This window comes from Nematostella vectensis, chromosome 5 (assembly GCF_932526225.1).
Source record: "Nematostella vectensis chromosome 5, jaNemVect1.1, whole genome shotgun sequence".
Taxonomy (NCBI): Eukaryota; Metazoa; Cnidaria; class Anthozoa; order Actiniaria; family Edwardsiidae; genus Nematostella; species Nematostella vectensis.
Window position 1 is genome coordinate 2,930,121 of NC_064038.1, and position 20,173 is coordinate 2,950,293.

At 41.6% G+C, this 20,173-nt stretch overlaps 2 protein-coding genes across 2 annotated transcripts; one reads left to right on the forward strand and one right to left on the reverse strand.

Annotated features, from left to right (window-relative positions):
• Nucleotides 1-422: 422 nt before the first annotated feature.
• On the reverse strand, nt 423-12,251 carry LOC5503598 (NAD-dependent protein deacylase sirtuin-6). The gene is made up of 6 exons (XM_001624567.3): nt 12,147-12,251; nt 11,771-12,081; nt 10,822-10,971; nt 10,622-10,702; nt 6,152-6,275; nt 423-2,275 (listed from the first exon to the last, which is right to left on the reverse strand). The coding sequence occupies exons 1-6, from the start codon at nt 12,210-12,212 to the stop codon at nt 1,862-1,864; spliced, it is 1,146 nt and encodes a 381-aa protein (XP_001624617.3). The 5' UTR covers nt 12,213-12,251; the 3' UTR covers nt 423-1,861.
• LOC5503601 (nuclear receptor 2C2-associated protein) lies at nt 12,020-17,705 on the forward strand. Its single transcript, XM_001624548.3, has 5 exons — nt 12,020-12,151; nt 12,239-12,361; nt 12,558-12,648; nt 16,497-16,670; nt 17,089-17,705. Exons 2-5 carry the CDS (start codon nt 12,312-12,314, stop codon nt 17,212-17,214), a joined length of 441 nt encoding a protein of 146 aa, XP_001624598.3. The 5' UTR covers nt 12,020-12,151; nt 12,239-12,311; the 3' UTR covers nt 17,215-17,705.
• Nucleotides 17,706-20,173: the final 2,468 nt, after the last annotated feature.

Below are 20,173 nucleotides of genomic sequence, written 5' to 3' on the forward strand. Positions count from 1 at the left end.
GAAAACATGTCAGCTTCATTGATAAGGGGTGACTGTCTGTGACTGTTTATTTGATTTTCCCACGGACGGGAAAGCTGTGACGGTTTGAATTGGAATTTCCTTTGACCGCCGCCGCGCGGGAAAACGAGGGGCATAACTGTTTACAAAGAAAGCGTACAAAGGGTGGCCTTAAACTATGCATTAGTGTCATGGTGAAGCATACGGAAGGGGGGGGGGGGGGGGGGGGGGAGGGAATGGGCTCAACACATCCTAGACCCCACTCCCCTTCTCTCGCCTTTCACCCGAGGTGCTGCACCCTTCCCAGAATTCCACCAGCACTTACTTCCTTGTGTATGATCAACTTTTAGAGACATTTTTGCGACTTTCAAAAATCTCTCTTTATACAAGCCTTTTTCCTTAGCTTTGTCAACACGTCAAGTGTCTCAATTTCAATTCAATTATTTTATTTGGCACCTTTTAATCTTCGATTCACAGGCGTTGCTCCAAATACATTCATATTAATTAACAACTGGTTTTCAATTATATTCCTATTTACAATAATTTCTCTATCATCGTACTTTGTAGCGATGTTATTATATAATTCTCATTACAAAGCACTTTCCATTATTTTTGTTGCTTCCCAAACAAATTTAGCTATTTCTTTTTTGGTTGCACTCTCCTGTTTCAAACTAATCACCTTAAAAATGCTATGGCAGGAGGCATTGCTTTTAGATTCTGTTTTGTTGCGGATTGAAAAACCCTATACTTTGTTCCCTCGATTCATTATATGCCGGGCATTTTATCATAAAGTGTTCCTCGTCCTCGAGCATATTGGGCACATTCTTTGTTCAGGAGGAGGTTTTGTGTGACGTCCTGTTTCGATAGCTAGTTTGTGGTTTGTAGTGACTCAGGCTCACAAATGTTATATAATACCGTTTGTGGGCCGGACCTAAAAAAAATCCTAATTCTGTGCAAATATATAGTTAACAATGTCGATAGAAAATATCCCCCAAAATTTCTTATATAAAAAATTGTAGTTGTCACCAGTTTACTTCCAAAGGGCCGACGGAAACCTCAACCGTTAAGAGACAAAAGAATATATATTAGAATCCGCGCTATTTAACAGGCCATCCGCTCTAAATTCTTCAGAGACGTTTTGCACGAGTTCACGTACGTCTCTGTTGACAAATCAGAGGGGTTAAATAATTAGATAATAATATCGATGTTTTTCTTTTTAATGCCTTTCTCAACTTGACAATAGTGGAATCACAAGAAAAATAAATAAATAAATAAATAAATAAATAAAGGATAAAGTAAGGCTTAGAATAACCCAGAAAATGAATAAACAAGTGTGTTGCCAAGATGTAAATTGAATGAACGTTACTTGTACTGCTTTTAGTAGAATGCTCGAGAATTTAACAGTTGTATGATTAATAAATCTGCCACAACCCGATACAGCTACTAATCTAGAAGTTTAGAGGAACCAAAAACGATTTCCAATAATCGACTTGCACAGAACAGCTGTCGTCCATCAAAGCCTATTCTAAGAGCTGTCATTGATTAATACTTACACGACTGACCAATCAGAAAGAACAAAATCAATTTTGAATTTGAATGGCGAAGTCTAGAATGCAAGAGTGAAGAATATTGGAAACTTCAGAAAAAGAGAACGATAAATATGACTGTGAACGTTTCCAGGATCAAATAAGTACAAGGCATTATGACCGGTTTTCCTATACTCGGAAATAAACCGTGAAGAGGAGCTTCATGTGACGTCACAATTTCGATAACCCGCCACAGGACAACCAGTCAGTATGTCTAGTACAAGTCTAGTTAGTACAGAATAAAGAATGTTATATAACTTAGTAAACTACTTGCACCGTTACCAATCGAACTCTTGTTTCAATCTTTTAGACACTGGTTCTTTATCCCAGTAGCTGTCTTCTAAATATCCATTTTTAGAGTTCATTATCTCCTCGGAAGACTTCTGTCCTTTGCAAGAGTCACTTTCTCTTCTCTTATCTCCAACCAAAAGTTCAGAGCTTGCAGCCGTACCAGTATTTAAATTTGGGAAATGTTTTTGGTTGTTACAAGGTTCCATGATGTCTAAGTCGTTTCCATCGCCTTCATCCTCGGATTCAGATTCTGAGATTGTTGGTTTAGTATCCAATACAGAGTAACCTAAACCCACAGGATCAAACCCGGTGTATTGCGGAATCTCTAGTTCAAGATTTTCCATCAACTGTTTCATAACGTCGTCAACATAGTAGTTGATCTTAAGATCGGCTTTTTTGTCCTGATAAAAAAAAGAGAAAATGGGAAAGTGAAATATGGTCAACCAGTCATCGTAACTGATAATTGACTTTTAAACAAACAAAGTGTACATTCAAATTTGAGAATAAATTTGAAGGGGGACACTTTACCCATGCTATGTACATCACCCTGACCCCTGGCCACTGACACACCCATGCCCTCATACAAGGCACAACATCTCCAGGCCTGACTTGCCCTAGACTCCATGATATGTACATCACCTTAACCCCTGACACACCCATGCCCTCATACAAGGCACAACATCTCCAGGCCTGACTTGCCCTAGACTCCATGATATGTACATCACCTTAACCCCTGACACACCCCATGCCCTCATACAAGGCACAACATCTCCAGGCCTGACTTGCCCTAGACTCCATGATATGTACATCACCTTAACCCCTGACACACCCATGCCCTCATACAAGACACAACATCTCCAGGCCTGACTTGCCCTAGACTCCATGATATGTACATCACCTTAACCCCTGACACACCCATGCCCTCATACAAGGCACAACATCTCCAGGCCTGACTTGCCCTCGACTCCATGATATGTACATCACCTTAACCCCTGACACACCCATGCCCTCATACAAGGCACATCATCTCCAGGCCTGACTTGCCCTAGACTCCATGATATGTACATCACCTTAACCCCTGACACACCCATGCCCCCATACAAGGCACAACATCTCCAGGCCTGACTTGCCCTAGACTCCATGATATGTACATCACCTAAACCCCTGACACACCCATGCCCCCATACAAGACACAACATCTCCAGGCCTGACTTGCCCTAGACTCCATGATATGTACATCACCTAAACCCCTGACACACCCATGCCCTCATACAAGACACAACATCTCCAGGCCTGACTTGCCCTAGACTCCATGATATGTACATCACCTTAACCCCTGACACACCTATGCCCTCATACAAGACACAACATCTCCAGGCCTGACTTGCCCTAGACTCCATGATATGAACATCACCTTAACCCCTGACACACCCATGCCCCCATACAAGGCACAACATCTCCAGGCCTGACTTGCCCTAGACTCCATGATATGTACATCACCTTAACCCTTGACACACCCATGCCCCCATATAAGGCACAACATCTCCAGGCCTGACTTGCCCTAGACTCCATGATATGTACATCACCTTAACCCCTGACACACCCCATGCCCCCATACAAGGCACAACATCTCCAGGCCTGACTTGCCCTAGACTCCATGATATGTACATCACCTTAACCCCTGACACACCCATGCCCTCATACAAGGCACAACATCTCCAGGCCTGACTTGCCCTAGACTCCATGATATGTACATCACCTTAACCCCTGACACACCCATGCCCTCATACAAGGCACAACATCTCCAGGCCTGACTTGCCCTAGACTCCATGATATGTACATCACCTTAACCCCTGACACACCCATGCCCCCATACAAGGCACAACATCTCCAGGCCTGACTTGCCCTAGACTCCATGATATGTACATCACCTAAACCCCTGACACACCCATGCCCTCATACAAGACACAACATCTCCAGGCCTGACTTGCCCTAGACTCCATGATATGTACATCACCTTAACCCCTGACACACCCATGCCCTCATACAAGACACAACATCTCCAGGCCTGACTTGCCCTAGACTCCATGATATGAACATCACCTTAACCCCTGACACACCAATGCCCTCATACAAGACACAACATCTCCAGGCCTGACTTGCCCTAGACTCCATGATATGTACATCACCTTAACCCCTGACACACCCATGCCCTCATACAAGACAGTACATCTCCAGGCCTGACTTGCTCTAGACTCCATGATATGAACATCACCTTAACCCCTGACACACCAATGCCCTCATACAAGGCACAACATCTCCAGGCCTGACTTGCCCTAGACTCCATGATATGAACATCAACTTAACCCCTGGCACACCAATGCCCTCATACAAGACACAACATCTCCAGCCCTGACTTGCCCTAGACTCCATGATATGTACATCACCTTAACCCTTGACACACCCATGCCCCCATATAAGGCACAACATCTCCCGGCCTGACTTGCCCTAGACTCCATGATATGAACATCACCTTAACCCCTGGCACACCAATGCCCTCATACAAGACACAACATCTCCAGCCCTGACTTGCCCTAGACTCCATGATATGTACATCACCTTAACCCTTGACACACCCATGCCCCCATATAAGGCACAACATCTCCCGGCCTGACTTGCCCTAGACTCCATGATATGTACATCACCTTAACCCCTGACACACCCATGCCCCCATACAAGGCACAACATCTCCAGGCCTGACTTGCCCTAGACTCCATGATATGTACATCACCTTAACCCCTGACACACCCATGCCCTCATACAAGGCACAACATCTCCAGGCCTGACTTGCCCTAGACTCCATGATATGTACATCACCTTAACCCCGGACACACCCATGCCCTCATACAAGGCACAACATCTCCAGGCCTGACTTGCCCTAGACTCCATGATATGTACATCACCTTAACCCCTGACACACCCATGCCCCCATACAAGGCACAACATCTCCAGGCCTGACTTGCCCTAGACTCCATGATATGTACATCACCTAAACCCCTGACACACCCATGCCCTCATACAAGACACAACATCTCCAGGCCTGACTTGCCCTAGACTCCATGATATGTACATCACCTTAACCCCTGACACACCCATGCCCTCATACAAGACACAACATCTCCAGGCCTGACTTGCCCTAGACTCCATGATATGAACATCACCTTAACCCCTGACACACCCATGCCCTCATACAAGACAGTACATCTCCAGGCCTGACTTGCCCTAGACTCCATGATATGAACATCAACTTAACCCCTGACACACCAATGCCCTCATACAAGGCACAACATCTCCAGGCCTGACTTGCCCTAGTCTCCATGATATATACATCACCTTAACCCCTGATACACCCATGCCCTCATACAGACAGTACATCTCCAGGCCTGACTTGCACTAGACTCCATGATATGAACATCACCTTAACCCCTGACACACCAATGCCCTCATACAAGACAGTACATCTCCAGGCCTGACTTGCCCTAGACTCCATGATATGTACATCACCTAAACCCCTGACACACCCATGCCCTCATACAAGACAGTACATCTCCAGGCCTGACTTGCCCTAGACTCCATGATATGTACATCATCTTAACAACTGACACACCCATGCCCCCATACAAGGAACAACATCTCCAGGCCTGACTTGCCCTAGACTCCATGATATGTACATCACCTTAACCCCTGACACACCCCATGTCCTCATACAAGGCACAACATCTCCAGGCCTGACTTGCCCTAGACTCCATGATATGTACATCACCTTAACCCCTGACACACCCATGCCCTCATACAAGACACAACATCTCAAGGCCTGACTTGCCCTTGACTCCATGCTATGTACATCACCTCCTCTTCTGGACTCTGCCACGCCCCTTGCATCTATAGAAATTACAACCCCTACAAACCAGGCTTGCTCCTAACTCCATGCTATGTACCTCTACCGTTGCCCCACCCTGATCTCCTGCAACTGTACTAGTTTCAGCCTCCATCATCCTGATCAGGGACACCAACCTCCTTGCTATACCAGTAGGTACATCCCCCCTCCCTTGTCACCCTTCACCCTATACTAATTTCAGTCTATAACTGTTCTAGTCTCTGCCCCCTTTCTCCATGCTAGTTTCAGCATACATACAACTGTTCTAGCCTCAGTTCCCGTTCTCCATGCTAGTTTCAGCATACAACTTCTAAGGCAGAAGTGTAATCCGTTTACTTACATGTTTTGTTCTCTGAAGATTGACAATGACCAGCTTGCCACCATTCTTGATGGTTAGCACTGGAAGGTTACCACTGGGCAAAATTTGAAGAGATGAACCCAAGCACAAGGCAAGATCAGCCTCTCTGTTGGTCAAAAGAAAATAACTCTATTTAAAAAAAACTCTTTTTTACAACAATTGACAGGGCCCATCCTTATGCAGGGACAATTTGGAGGGGGGTAACACACATACTGGCAGCACATCACCCCAGGGCTGCTCCCTCACTCGCTATCCACTTGGGACGGTGCATGGGGTTCACATGGGGGTCGTGCAGATTCCTTACGGCATCCCTCCATGCTTTACGGTCAGATGCCACGCTTGCCTTCAGGCCTGCCATTTTAAGATTGTTAAGCATGGCATCTGACCATGTCTTTCTAGGTCTTCCCCTCTGTCCTCCCAGCTCAAAGTTTCTGACGGATAGACAGAGTATTTAGGGAGGGAGGGGGGGGACAGTGAGTGGGAACATAGAACAAGCCCCAGCATGAGGGTTTTACTAGATCTTTTAATATCCTTTTAGGGAGAGGGAACATAGAACAAGCCCCAGCATGAGGGTTTTACTAGATCTTTCAATATCCTTTTAGGGAGAGGGAACATAGAACAAGCCCCAGCATGAGGGTTTTACTAGATCTTTTAATATCCCTTTAGGGAGAGGGAACATAGAACAAGCCCCAGCATGAGGGTTTTACTAGATCTTTTATTATCTCTTTAGGGAGAGGGAACATAGAACAAGCCCCAGCATGAGGGTTTTACTAGATCTTTTAATATCCCTTTAGGGAGAGGGAACATAGAACAAGCCCCAGCATGAGGGTTTCACTAGATCTTTTATTATCCCTTTAGGGAGAGGGAACATAGAACCAGCCCCAGCATGAGGGTTATACTAGATCTTTTATTATCCCTTTAGGGAGAGGGAACATAGAACAAGCTCCAGCATGAGGGTTTTACTAGATCTTTTATTATCCCTTTAGGGAGAGGGAACATAGAACAAGCCCCAGCATGAGGGTTTCACTAGATCTTTTATTATCCCTTTAGGGAGAGGGAACATAGAACAAGCCCCAGCATGAGGGTTTTACTAGATCTTTTATTATCCCTTTAGGGAGAGGGAACATAGAACAAGCTCCAGCATGAGGGTTTTACTAGATCTTTTACTATCCCTTCAGGGAGAGGGAACATAGAACAAGCCCCAGCATGAGGGTTTTACTAGATCTTTTACTATCCCTTTAGGGAGAGGGAACATAGAACAAGCCCCAGCATGAGGGTTTTACTAGATCTTTTATTATCCCTTCAGGGAGAGGGAACATAGAACAAGCCCCAGCATGAGGGTTTTACTAGATCTTTTATTATCCCTTTAGGGAGAGGGAACATAGAACAAGCCCCAGCATGAGGGTTTTACTAGATCTTTTATTATCCCTTTAGGGAGAGGGAACATAGAACAAGCCCCAGCATGAGGGTTTTACTAGATCTTTTATTATCCCTTCAGGGAGAGGGAACATAGAACAAGCCCCAGCATGAGGGTTTTACTAGATCTTTTATTATCCCTTTAGGGAGAGGGAACATAGAACAAGCCCCAGCATGAGGGTTTTACTAGATCTTTTATTATCCCTTTAGGGAGAGGGAACATAGAACAAGCCCCAGCATGAGGGTTTTACTAGATCTTTTATTATCCCTTTAGGGAGAGGGAACATAGAACGAGCCCCAGCATGAGGGTTTTACTAGATCTTTCAATATCCCTTTAGGGAGAGGGAACATAGAACAAGCCCCAGCATGAGGGTTTTACTAGATCTTTTATTATCTCTTTAGGGAGAGGGAACATAGAACAAGCCCCAGCATGAGGGTTTTACTAGATCTTTTAATATCCCTTTAGGGAGAGGGAACATAGAACAAGCCCCAGCATGAGGGTTTTACTAGATCTTTTATTATCCCTTTAGGGAGAGGGAACATAGAACAAGCCCCAGCATGAGGGTTTTACTAGATCTTTTAATATCCCTTTAGGGAGAGGGAACATAGAACAAGCCCCAGCATGAGGGTTTTACTAGATCTTTTATTATCCCTTTAGGGAGAGGGAACATAGAACGAGCCCCAGCATGAGGGTTTTACTAGATCTTTCAATATCCCTTTAGGGAGAGGGAACATAGAACAAGCCCCAGCATGAGGGTTTTACTAGATCTTTTATTATCTCTTTAGGGAGAGGGAACATAGAACAAGCCCCAGCATGAGGGTTTTACTAGATCTTTTAATATCCCTTTAGGGAGAGGGAACATAGAACAAGCCCCAGCATGAGGGTTTTACTAGATCTTTTAATATCCCTTTAGGGAGAGGGAACATAGAACAAGCCCCAGCATGAGGGTTTTACTAGATCTTTTAATATCCCTTTAGGGAGAGGGAACATAGAACAAGCCCCAGCATGAGGGTTTTACTAGATCTTTTAATATCCCTTTAGGGAGAGGGAACATAGAACAAGCCCCAGCATGAGGGTTTTACTAGATCTTTTATTATCCCTTTAGGGAGAGGGAACATAGAACAAGCCCCAGCATGAGGGTTTTACTAGATCTTTTAATATCCCTTTAGGGAGAGGGAACATAGAACAAGCCCAAGCATGAGGGTTTTACTAGATCTTTTAATATCCCTTTAGGGAGAGGGAACATAGAACAAGCCCCAGCATGAGGGTTTTACTAGATCTTTTAATATCTCTTTAGGGAGAGGGAACATAGAACAAGCCCCAGCATGAGGGTTTTACTAGATCTTTTATTATCCCTTTAGGGAGAGGGAACATAGAACAAGCCCCAGAATGAGGGTTTTACTAGATCTTTTATTATCCCTTTAGGGAGAGGGAACATAGAACAAGCCCCAGCATGAGGGTTTTACTAGATCTTTTAATATCCTTTTAGGGAGAGGGAACATAGAACAAGCCCCAGCATGAGGGTTTTACTAGATCTTTTATTATCCCTTTAGGGAGAGGGAACATAGAACAAGCCCCAGAATGAGGGTTTTACTAGATCTTTTATTATCCCTTTAGGGAGAGGGAACATAGAACAAGCCCCAGCATGAGGGTTTTACTAGATCTTTTATTATCCCTTTAGGGAGAGGGAACATAGAACGAGCCCCAGCATGAGGGTTTTACTAGATCTTTTATTATCCCTTTAGGGAGAGGGAACATAGAACAAGCCCCAGCATGAGGGTTTTACTAGATCTTTTATTATCCCTTTAGGGAGAGGGAACATAGAACAAGCCCCAGCATGAGGGTTTTACTAGATCTTTTATTATCCCTTTAGGGAGAGGGAACATAGAACAAGCCCCAGCATGAGGGTTTTACTAGATCTATTAATATCCCTTTAGGGAGAGGGAACATAGAACAAGCCCCAGCACGAGGGTTTTACTAGATCTATTAATATCCCTTTAGGGAGAGGGAACATAGAACAAGCCCCAGCATGAGGGTTACACTAGATCTTTTAATGTCCCTTTAGCAGGGCTTCTGGAATTATGCGCTTGTGCGGAAGCGCGTAATTTGGCTTTCTCCACGTAATCCGCGTAATCCACAAATTTCTGCGTAATCCCGCGTAATTTGGCTAAATTTTGTAAGACAAAACATTCAAGTGCACAGCTGATGTGTTCTTTTAGGGTTCTTACCTCTATTTCTTGTAAAAAAGACAGATATTCTTCGTAAGAGTGCGATATGTCGAACTGAATTTCGAAAACTAATAAAATAACTAGGCATTCTTTGCTAAACCGCGAAGGCCTAGGACTATAATGAAATACCTTTTTTAATTGGCTGGTGGCTAGGATGCAATGAAAACTCGCCTATAAGATATTATCGCGCAAAAAATAAACCTTTTCAAGTTATTTCGTGCTTTCCTTTGGTGCAAAATGTAGTTTAGGCGTAACAGTTGATATTCCATGTAATTTAGCGCTTAATTCAGTAAAGAATCCCGCAAAAGTTTGAATTTTAAAGAAAAAGGGATTGCAAAATCCCGCGTAATTTAGTGCGTAATGATTGATTTTCCGCGTAATTACAGAAGCCCTGCTTTAGGGAGAGGGAAATGTAATAGACTTTTTATTGGCTAAAGCAAAAGCCTAGAACTCAGTAAATATCAGTGAAAACACAGCATTTACCCTCCCATCAAGCACCCTTTGGCCCTGCCCCTGACATCCCCTGAGTTGCTTGAGTGATTTGCTAGAAGAAGATCAACACTTTATTCAAAAGGGGGACCAATATATATCTATAACAGTGAACAACAACAACACATATACCTCATGGTGAGAGGAAGTTTGTTGTCCTATACATTTCTTCTAAAATTTCCACCTAAAAGATGATCACTGTTGTTACCCCTTTCCCCCCCCCCCCCCCCCCGGAACCCCTTGCTGCCACACTGTGCCAAATGTCTTTTCCGTGTACTGTAGTAGAATGTTCGTTAATACAGTAGATACTCTTCCTACCTTGAGTTTTTTTCAGCATTAACCAAGTCATTATATGGCAGATTATGTTCCCAGTCCAGTATGGTATCACATAGTTTGCCCCTAAAAAACAAACAACAAGAAATAATACAGTAATAATAAGGTTAAAGAAAAAAATTCAAGTTCTAATACCTCAATATTAACAATCTTGTGGCATGCTCCCAATAAAATAATGCATATACCTGCAAGAACCCCGCTGTCTGGTCTGAGTGCAGGCTCGTCCGCTGCGCTTCTGTCCAACACTTGCCACTGCAGTCGTCCGGACGTACTCTTTATCACATTTATCACATTTCTCAACAAACATGTTACCATGAAGTTCTGACAACTTTGACCTGTAAAATAAGACATAAAGGGTCACATTTCGGGTTAATTGGATTCCTGTGGCATGCGTCAAAGATACATACCTGTGAACTCTCTCGCATTAGGCGGGAGTCTCAAGATTTTGAACCCCTCTTCCCGGTCTCCCGCGTTGAGCACAGAATCTCCCGCTTTTTAGGGATTTTTATCGCTTCCAAAAAATTATTCTATAGAAAATCGTCATTTTCTAAATATTTAAAACAATAATTCCCTTGTGCAGTGCAATTTATCTTACACCCTCGTGAGATCTATAAGTGTGGATTTGTTTGCGAGAGCTTTCTATATTGCAAATGCCTGCGAGGTTTACCCACCCCTCCCACCAAAATATGAATATACCCCCACCCCTCCACTTCCAAAAAAAATCTCAAGCCTTGAGATTTTCGAAGGTTGGCAGGTATGAAGATAGGAGGCTAGGTTAGAGAGGCTCAGCTATGAAATATGATCGCTGTCGCCTCCGTTTTTTCATGCAACTAAACTTGGGTATTCCAGCTTGGCTAACTAAGCTTGGCTTTTCCATCTTTCTCTCAACTAGCGCCTGTCGAGGAGGCTAATAGAGATTGAGAAGAGTGAGAAGTTAATGAGGCAAATAGTATCGAGTCTCTAAAATATTTCTTTAAATTATCATTAAATAGGACTTTTCATATTCAATTGTACGGGAAAGCTTTCCCCCAGGAATAATATGCATATTCATTAAAGCAATAGAGATTTATTGAATATCACACAGTCCTACTTTAACCACACAATCAACTAACCCCCAGACCACTGCCTTATTACCTTGGATATCCGGATTTCAAATGCAATCCGTCTACGTTCTGACTGATAACATAATGGACAAGTCCCTCTTCTTGGAGCTTCACGATGGCCATATGAGTTAAAGTCGGGGCCGCACTATCAAACGACACGTCTATCTTAGGGGTTATCCCTTTCTCTTCTAGCGTCCACACGCCCTTAGGGCCTCTGAAGTCGGGTATTCCAGCAGCCGTGCTAACACCGGCCCCAGTGTGAACGACAACGCGTTTGGCCGCTCGAATCATCTCGGCTAGATGGGACACCTTGGAAGCTAAATCCGACTCGGAGTCAAAAACCTGCAAAATACGCTATTGATTTGGAGATCGAGACTACAACTGAGACTAATTAACCGAAAGTTTACCTCTGGTAAGCCGCATTTTCCTTTGTTGGGATAGTCCGACAGCCCTGACGCGTAGTTAACCGACATCTTGTTTTTTCTTTTTCTTCATAAAGAGAAAGACTAGGGCGAATCCACAGCCTTCCCGTAATCCACAGGTAACACAAAATAAGAATATGTTGGGACAAAATGGCGGACGAGGCTAGAGTTTGTTTAGTAAGCGATAATACTCGTATAAGGTAAGCCAAGAGGACACTGAACTCAGCATTTCTTTAATATTGTAATACACAGCTTGTATATTGGATATGGTATTTATTTATTTATTAGTGTTGAGATCACCTCTATCTGGTAAGAATTGGTGGTGTTTATATCCAGCTAAACAAATCTCCTCCTAGCCCTAATTTTAAGTAAGTATTTGCTTTTTTTCCCGATCAGAGTCAGTTCTGTGCTAAACAAGAATGTCAAGGAATACGGCAAGAAGTACATGTTCGACGGCAAAGATGAGACTTGCTGGAACTCCGATCAGGTGTGAAAAATTCTCAAAAACACGTAGACTGTCTGTGCTATTCAGGTACCCTCTATTTTACCCATTCTCTAGCTTTACTAGCTCTCTAGCTTAGGTTTACCTTTGCTATTCAATTCTTTATGATCACAACAATAACGCTCTCGAGCATGGCGGTGAACTTTATTGCTCTTTCGAAATTGTTCATTCTTGCCCTTTATACATACAACTTAGTGTCTTTAGAAGTTAGTAAACCTATCCAAGATACTTATCCATGGACTGGTTACAACATTTCATCTACTCTTGCTCGAATAAGTTTGAATCAAGCGAGTTATTATCACGGAATGAATACCGGCCGAATCGCAATCTTGAAATGGCCTCCAGTCAAGCCTGGCTTCAATCTCCTTGGAATTCTCATCTTATGTGGAGATATATCTACAAACCCAGGGCCTAAATATCAGTATCCTTGTGGAGTTTGTTCAAAAGCTGTGAGATCCAACCAAAGAGCTATTCAATGCGACTTCTGTGATATTTGGTACCACGTTAAGTGTATGCAAATGAGCACTGAAATCTACGATTCTCTTGCCAACTCGTCTTGTACATGGGAATGTACTGATTGTGGGCTTCCGAATTTTTCCAACTCCATATTTAAATCATCTAAGTCTCTTCATGTGGATAACTACTACAGTCCTCTGAATCCGAATCCATCAGAAAACACGTCCATTGGTTCAGATATAAATCATCCTAAGTGCTCATTAACTCCACAACGAAGAATTAATCGCGCAAATGATCATCCGCAAAAATCTAACAAGTCGCACTATCTACGAAAATTAAAAGTATTAAACTTGAATTGTAATAGCATCAGAAGTCAACATAAAAGTGGTTTATTTAAAGCTCTAGTTGATCAAGAGAAACCTCACATAATTCTGGGAACAGAATCCAAACTAGATGAATCTATTAAAGACTCTGAGGTTTTCCCCAGGGACTATGCAATATTTCGAAAAGACAGACAAGATATTAATCCTGGAGGTGGAGTTTTCATCGCTGTTTACAACACAATTATTGCTACTCGTCAAACCCAACTGGATTGCCAAGCTGAGGCAATATGGATTAAAATCGAAATAGCTAACCAGAAGCCTTTATATCTTGCTTCATTATATTGTCCACCGGGAAATGATGAAAAACCACTTGAAGCCTTCAAACAGCCACTGAACAGATTGCAATCAAATGGATCCTTCCCCAGAATTATTATTGCTGGTGATATGAATGTGCCTGACATCGAATGGAGTAATGCTTCAGTTAAAGATAATCCACAATATGGAGTAGCAGTAAACAAGACAATGATCGATCTTGTAGATGATCACAGCCTTTCCCAACTTGTAACTTTTCCAACAAGACAAGAATCAGTGCTTGATTTGGTATTAACTAGCCATCCAGATCTTGTACATAGCCTGTCAAGTGTTCAGGGTATCAGTGATCACTCAGCTGTGTCGTTTGCCTTAAATTTATCCGTAAAAGTCAACAAAAAGAAGCCACGTATAGTCTATAAGTTTGCTAAGGCTAATTTTACCGATATACGCAAGGATGCAACAATCCTTAGTAATGATTTCTTTGAAAGACATCCAGAGAATATAAATGTTGAAAGTAACTGGCAATTTTTCAAGTCAGGCTTAATGAACATTCTAAGTAGAAGTGTACCAACCAAGAAGTGTGGGTCATGGAATAACTCTCCCTGGATGACGAGAGATCTAAAGACATCCCTGAGGAAAAAGAAAAGATTATATAATAACTATAAGAAATCAGGGAAAGCTTGTGATAAAGAGAAATATCGCAAATTCCAAAAACTGTTTAAAATTAAAATGAAGAAGGCCCAGGACGAGTATATAGCAGACACCCTCAATTCTGACTTGAAAGAGAAACCAAAGAAATTCTGGTCGTATATTAAATTGAAAAGACAAGATCAAGTTGGAGTTCCTCCATTGAAGGAACATGGTATAGTAAAGACGGACAGTATGAGCAAGGCAGAAATCCTAAGTAACCAGTTCCAACAGGTATTTACTCAAGAGGATGTAGCGTCTATACCAAGCAAAGGACACGGTGAAATCCCGATGATGGGTTCAATATCATTTAATAGAGATGGCGTGGAAAAGCTACTTAAGACCTTAAATAGCAAAAAAGCAAGCGGTCCTGATAAGATACCAACTACATTACTCAAGGAAACTGCATCAGAAATAGCAGATGTCGTGACATTCCTTTTTAATCAATCATATAGTTCTGGCCAATTACCTGAAGACTGGACTAAGGCACAAGTGGTTCCAATATTCAAGAAAGGAGTGAAGCACGACCCATGTAATTATAGACCGGTGTCTTTAACTACAGTATTATGCAAACTTATGGAACATGTCATCTACAATAACATAATGGAGCATCTTGAGAATAATAATATCCTATTTGCAAATCAACACGGGTTTCGCAAAAACCATTCATGCGAAACCCAGCTTCTATTAACAGTTGAAGACCTGGCACGAAATACGGATAACGGTGGTCAAATAGACATGCTGATACTTGACTTTAGTAAGGCCTTTGACAAGGTCGCACATGGTCGCTTGATCAGTAAATTACTGTATTATGGTATTCAAGGTAGAACACTTGCATGGATTAAGTCATGGCTCACCAATAGAACACAAAGAGTCGTAGTGGACGGTATTTCATCAAAACCAGTAGACGTAACATCAGGAGTGCCGCAAGGCACTGTACTTGGCCCATTGATGTTCCTCCTGTTTATAAATGACATGCAGGAGAACTTGGAATGCACTTTAAGGCTATTTGCTGATGATGCCCTGCTGTACCACCAAATTACACATGACGATGATACCCTAGTCTTGCAGAGGGACTTGGACAGAGTGGGGCTATGGGCCGAAAGATGGCAAATGGTTTTTAACCCTACTAAATGTTACAAAATGTCAGTCTACAGAAATAAATCACCAGTACTGAAAGATTATACTTTATATAATCAGAAACTCTCAGGTGTTAAACAGCATCCCTACCTGGGCGTTTTGCTGTCTGATGATTTACGGTGGAATTTTCAAGTAAACAAGATCGTAAACAAGGCTAACTCAACACTTGGATTCATAAAAAGGAACTTGTATTCATGTTCTGAGGACACCAAGCGTGTAGCCTATGTTACACTTGTAAGGTCACATCTAGAATATGCAGCTGCTGTATGGGACCCTTATAGACAGGATCAAGTGGACAAGATTGAAGCAGTCCAGCGACGTGCGGTGAGATTCATAAAGCGGGATTACGACTGGAACTCTAGTGTTACAATAATGAGACAATCCCTTTCTTTGGATCTGCTGAGTGAGAGGAGAAAGGCTCACCGTGTAAAAATGTTTTATTTATCTGTAAATAATGGCATTGCATTGCCGATACCTAATTATTATCAACGTTCAATGCGTCATACTCGAAGTTATTCAAGTAATACATTTATACAGCCTAAGGCACGTCACGATTATTATTTATATAGTTTCTTTCCCAGAACAATCAAAGATTGGAACAATTTATCAATTGAACTTAGAGAAGAAAATAGTTATTCATCTTTTTGTAATAACGTAAACAAGTTCATCGCCTAATTTTTATTATCATGCTATTTTTATTGTTTAAGTACTATCTTATTTTATAATTTATTTTAATTTTTATTGTATATAGTAAGTCGACTGAATTTATGGATTACCTATTTATTATTAATTTATATTTAGATTTATATATTTAGATTTATATATATTTTGTCATCTTTTCTTGATACGAAAGTGTTGAAAAGTAATAAAGTAGAAGTAGAAGTAGAAGTTTATGATTTTTTTTTTCTGTTGTAGGGCTCACCCCAGTTTGTTATCTTTGAGTTTCCTCAAGAAGTAAACCTGAAGCGGATTTGTATCCAGTTTCAAGGAGGCTTTGCAGGCAAGGAATGCCAACTAGAAGGAGGTCCATCTTCAAGCAGTCTAACTCCATTTCACCAATTCTATCCTGATGATGTAAATACCCTTCAAGTATCCTTTCTATTTTTGCCATGGCAATAAAAGGTTGTTATTCACCCTTCCAAAGAAGCCAGCAATTCTGACATAATAGGCTACTTGATGTCATATATAAAAAACCTACCTATCTGTTAAAAGGCCGCCATGATGAAATTGGGCCTTCACACCAACTTGCAGGCAAGCTTGAAGGGAGAATATGGAAAAAAGTTTTTCTGCTCCTCCCCTGTCCATCCTTATTTTTGCTAACCAAGCTCATGGGCATGGGCCCATGCAGCCTCAAATCAAGCATTGCAGCCAATTAAGTGACAAACGCAGCCAATTAGGTGACAACGGCTAGAAATTTAGGCTGTTTCTGTTGTCTATGCTCCACATGAATTGGGAAGTTTGGCTGATCCCTTTTTGTAGCCAATGACCTTGACTTGCAAAATTACAGATATTTCCTGTAGATAGCTGCAAAAGAATGAAAGTCCTAAAAATAATATTCCTTTCAAGTACTGACTTTTTTGGCAGAATAACTATCTACAAGTTAGACCTGTTTGGCTCGTGTGTGAGCTCTTGACCCTGTACACCATTGTTTTACATCCAGTAGTAGGTAGGCATAACCATAATATGAAGATCTTACAAAAAAACATATAATATTTATGTATCTTATCCAGAATAGGCTTAGCCTAAGTAGTCTCATAGTTTGAATAGACCGTTTTCACGATGTTGCATGTGCAATCAAAATGCCACAGACTGGCGGGCCACAACTGATCCAAAATTTTGTACAAGATAGAGTTTACAGACGAAGCTATATAAAATGCTATAGAGTGCTTTTTAGCTGAGTTTTGTGGCTAGTAAGATTCCACTTCGTCTGCATTTTAGATTATAGCTGTGGCCTGCCAGTCTGTGTCATTTTGGATGCGGGTGCAACATCATGAAAATGGTGATAGCCAAATTGATTCCCACATCATTCTATTACATCCAATCTTCTTGTACACCAAGAAGCTCCTGTGAGGAAGGCTTTTATAATATGTATAGAGTTTTCAAAAGCAGTAAGACAAAACTTTATATTTTCATGCTTTATTGTATTTTACCCCCCCCCCCCCCCTTACATTGTTTACGTTGTTATTGCCCTATCACCTCAAAACTATAACAGTCCCATTGTCCCATTTCAATTGGTCACTTATTAGTTGGTCCCATTTCATTTGGTCACTTATTAGTTGGTCCCATTTCATTTGGTCACTTATTAGTTGTTCCCATTTCATTTGGTCACTTATTAGTTGGTCCTATTTCATTTGGTCACTTATTAGTTGGTCCTATTTCATTTGGTCACTTATTAGTTGGTCCTATTTCATTTGGTCACTTATTAGTTGGTCCTATTTCATTTGGTCACTTATTAGTTGGTCCCATTTCAATTGGTCACTTATTAGTTGGTCCCATTTCATTTGGTCACTTATTAGTTGGTCCCATTTCATTTGGTCACTTATTAGTTGGTCCTATTTCATTTGGTCACTTATTAGTTGGTCCTATTTCATTTGGTCACTTATTAGTTGGTCCCATTTCAATTGGTCACTTATTAGTTGGTCCTATTTCAATTGGTCACTTATTAGTTGGTCCCATTTCATTTGGTCACTTATTAGTTGGTCCCATTTCATTTGGTCACTTATTAGTTGGTCCTATTTCATTTGGTCACTTATTAGTTGGTCCTATTTCATTTGGTCACTTATTAGTTGGTCCCATTTCAATTGGTCACTTATTAGTTGGTCCTATTTCAATTGGTCACTTATTAGTTGGTCCCATTTCATTTGGTCACTTATTAGTTGGTCCCATTTCAATTGGTCACTTATTAGTTGGTCCCATTTCATTTGGTCACTTATTAGTTGGTCCTATTTCATTTGGTCACTTATTAGTTGGTCCTATTTCATTTGGTCACTTATTAGTTGGTCCTATTTCATTTGGTCACTTATTAGTTGGTCCCATTTCAATTGGTCACTTATTAGTTGGTCCTATTTCAATTGGTCACTTATTAGTTGGTCCCATTTCATTTGGTCACTTATTAGTTGGTCCCATTTCAATTGCTCACTTATTAGTTGGTCCCATTTCATTTGGTCACTTATTAGTTGGTCCTATTTCATTTGGTCACTTATTAGTTGGTCCCATTTCAATTGGTCACTTATTAGTTGGGCCTATTTCAATTGGTCACTTATTAGTTGGTCCCATTTCATTTGGTCACTTATTAGTTGGTCCCATTTCAATTGGTCACTTATTAGTTGGTCCCATTTCATTTGGTGACTTATTAGTTTGTCCTATTTCATTTGGTCACTTATTAGTTGGTCCTATTTCATTTGGTCACTTATTAGTTGGTCCCATTTCAATTGGTCACTTATTAGTTGGTCCTATTTCATTTGGTCCTGTAGTTGATGCTGTCAAGCAGTTGTTTGTCACTGCTACGGTAAAAATACATGTTTGCGTTCGCTTGGATATTTACTGATTTCTGCAAAAAGGAAAAAAAGAAAAAAGATAAATAAAAAACAGCATCTTCTCTCCAACATCTGCTTTACAAAGTTTAAAGTAGGGCCTGCAAACTCGAACACTCATTAGTTCCACTAATATCAAGTTCGATAGTTATCCGAGTAGAAATGGCATAACACACCAGAACCCAAGCGATAAAATATCTGAGAGTCCCTTGATCTTAACCTTCCTGGTGTTTTTTTTTTAATAAAAAGAAGGAGCGTTTGTTTTTATAAACCAAAGGATACCATATCCCGCTTCTGCGCCTTACCGGGTCAAAATTGACGCCTTTTAAGACAGTATCGATGTCGTGTGAGCCGGCCTCCCCAGCCTTCCCTCCCCAGTGGGAATGTCGCGCCTGGGAGCCCCATGCTAACCATGTCGGAGCACGTCAAATGGGCCAGGGCCAGTTGTCTGTTGAGTAAGAAAACAATAGTACCAGATCGTTAGTATAACGTTAGCTTGCGAAACGAAACGAAACATAAAGCGAAACGAAACTTAAAGTGGGTTTCGTCTACAACTGAGTTGAATGTTACCCTGGGTAGCATCGCTTCAAGGTTCTTAGTGAATAAAGCTTGGAGCTTGAGCCTCTGGTACCCAGGATAGTTCATGATAACAGGGGGAGGGAAAGGAGACCTTCAACTTAAGATATTGCAAAACAGAAATGGCCCGCTTCTCCGCGAAAAAAGATGCATGCCCATGAACAGTGGCGGATCAATCCAAGGCGTAGCCAGGATTTTTGAAAAGCTGGATCAATTCATCAAAACAATGCAAAAGTTCTTCAAGCCCTTTTATTTTTATTTTTTTTGGACGAGCCTTACCCTGTCTTGTCCTCGGAAAATACTGTGATCCCAAACATCTTGACTTTGATGTCGTAGTCGTAGTAGACGCCCAAAGGTATGTCAGGCAAATCCACATTCAGTTCAAACCCTCCTGTTGCATGTATCCCATCGCCGACTTGAGCCAGATTAATAACACCGTCATTTTTCGGCTGGATTAGACCTTATGATTCCAAACACAGGTTC

Bases quoted from the DNA above. Each gene is read 5' to 3' on its own strand.
- LOC5503598 (XM_001624567.3), bottom strand. From the start codon at position 12,212: ATGTCGGTTAACTACGCGTCAGGGCTGTCGGACTATCCCAACAAAGGA. The intron at 10,703-10,821 runs GTATATGCATTA...TTTGTTTTTTAG, and splicing joins AGACAGCGGGGTTCTTGCAG to GGGCAAACTATGTGATACCA. The intron at 2,276-6,151 runs GTAAGTAAACGG...TTTTTTTATCAG, and splicing joins ATCTTCAGAGAACAAAACAT to GACAAAAAAGCCGATCTTAA.
- LOC5503601 (XM_001624548.3), top strand. From the start codon at position 12,312: ATGGCGGACGAGGCTAGAGTTTGTTTAGTAAGCGATAATACTCGTATA. The intron at 12,649-16,496 runs GTGTGAAAAATT...TTTCTGTTGTAG, and splicing joins CTTGCTGGAACTCCGATCAG to GGCTCACCCCAGTTTGTTAT. The intron at 16,671-17,088 runs GTATCCTTTCTA...GCAAAATTACAG, and splicing joins ATGATGTAAATACCCTTCAA to ATATTTCCTGTAGATAGCTG.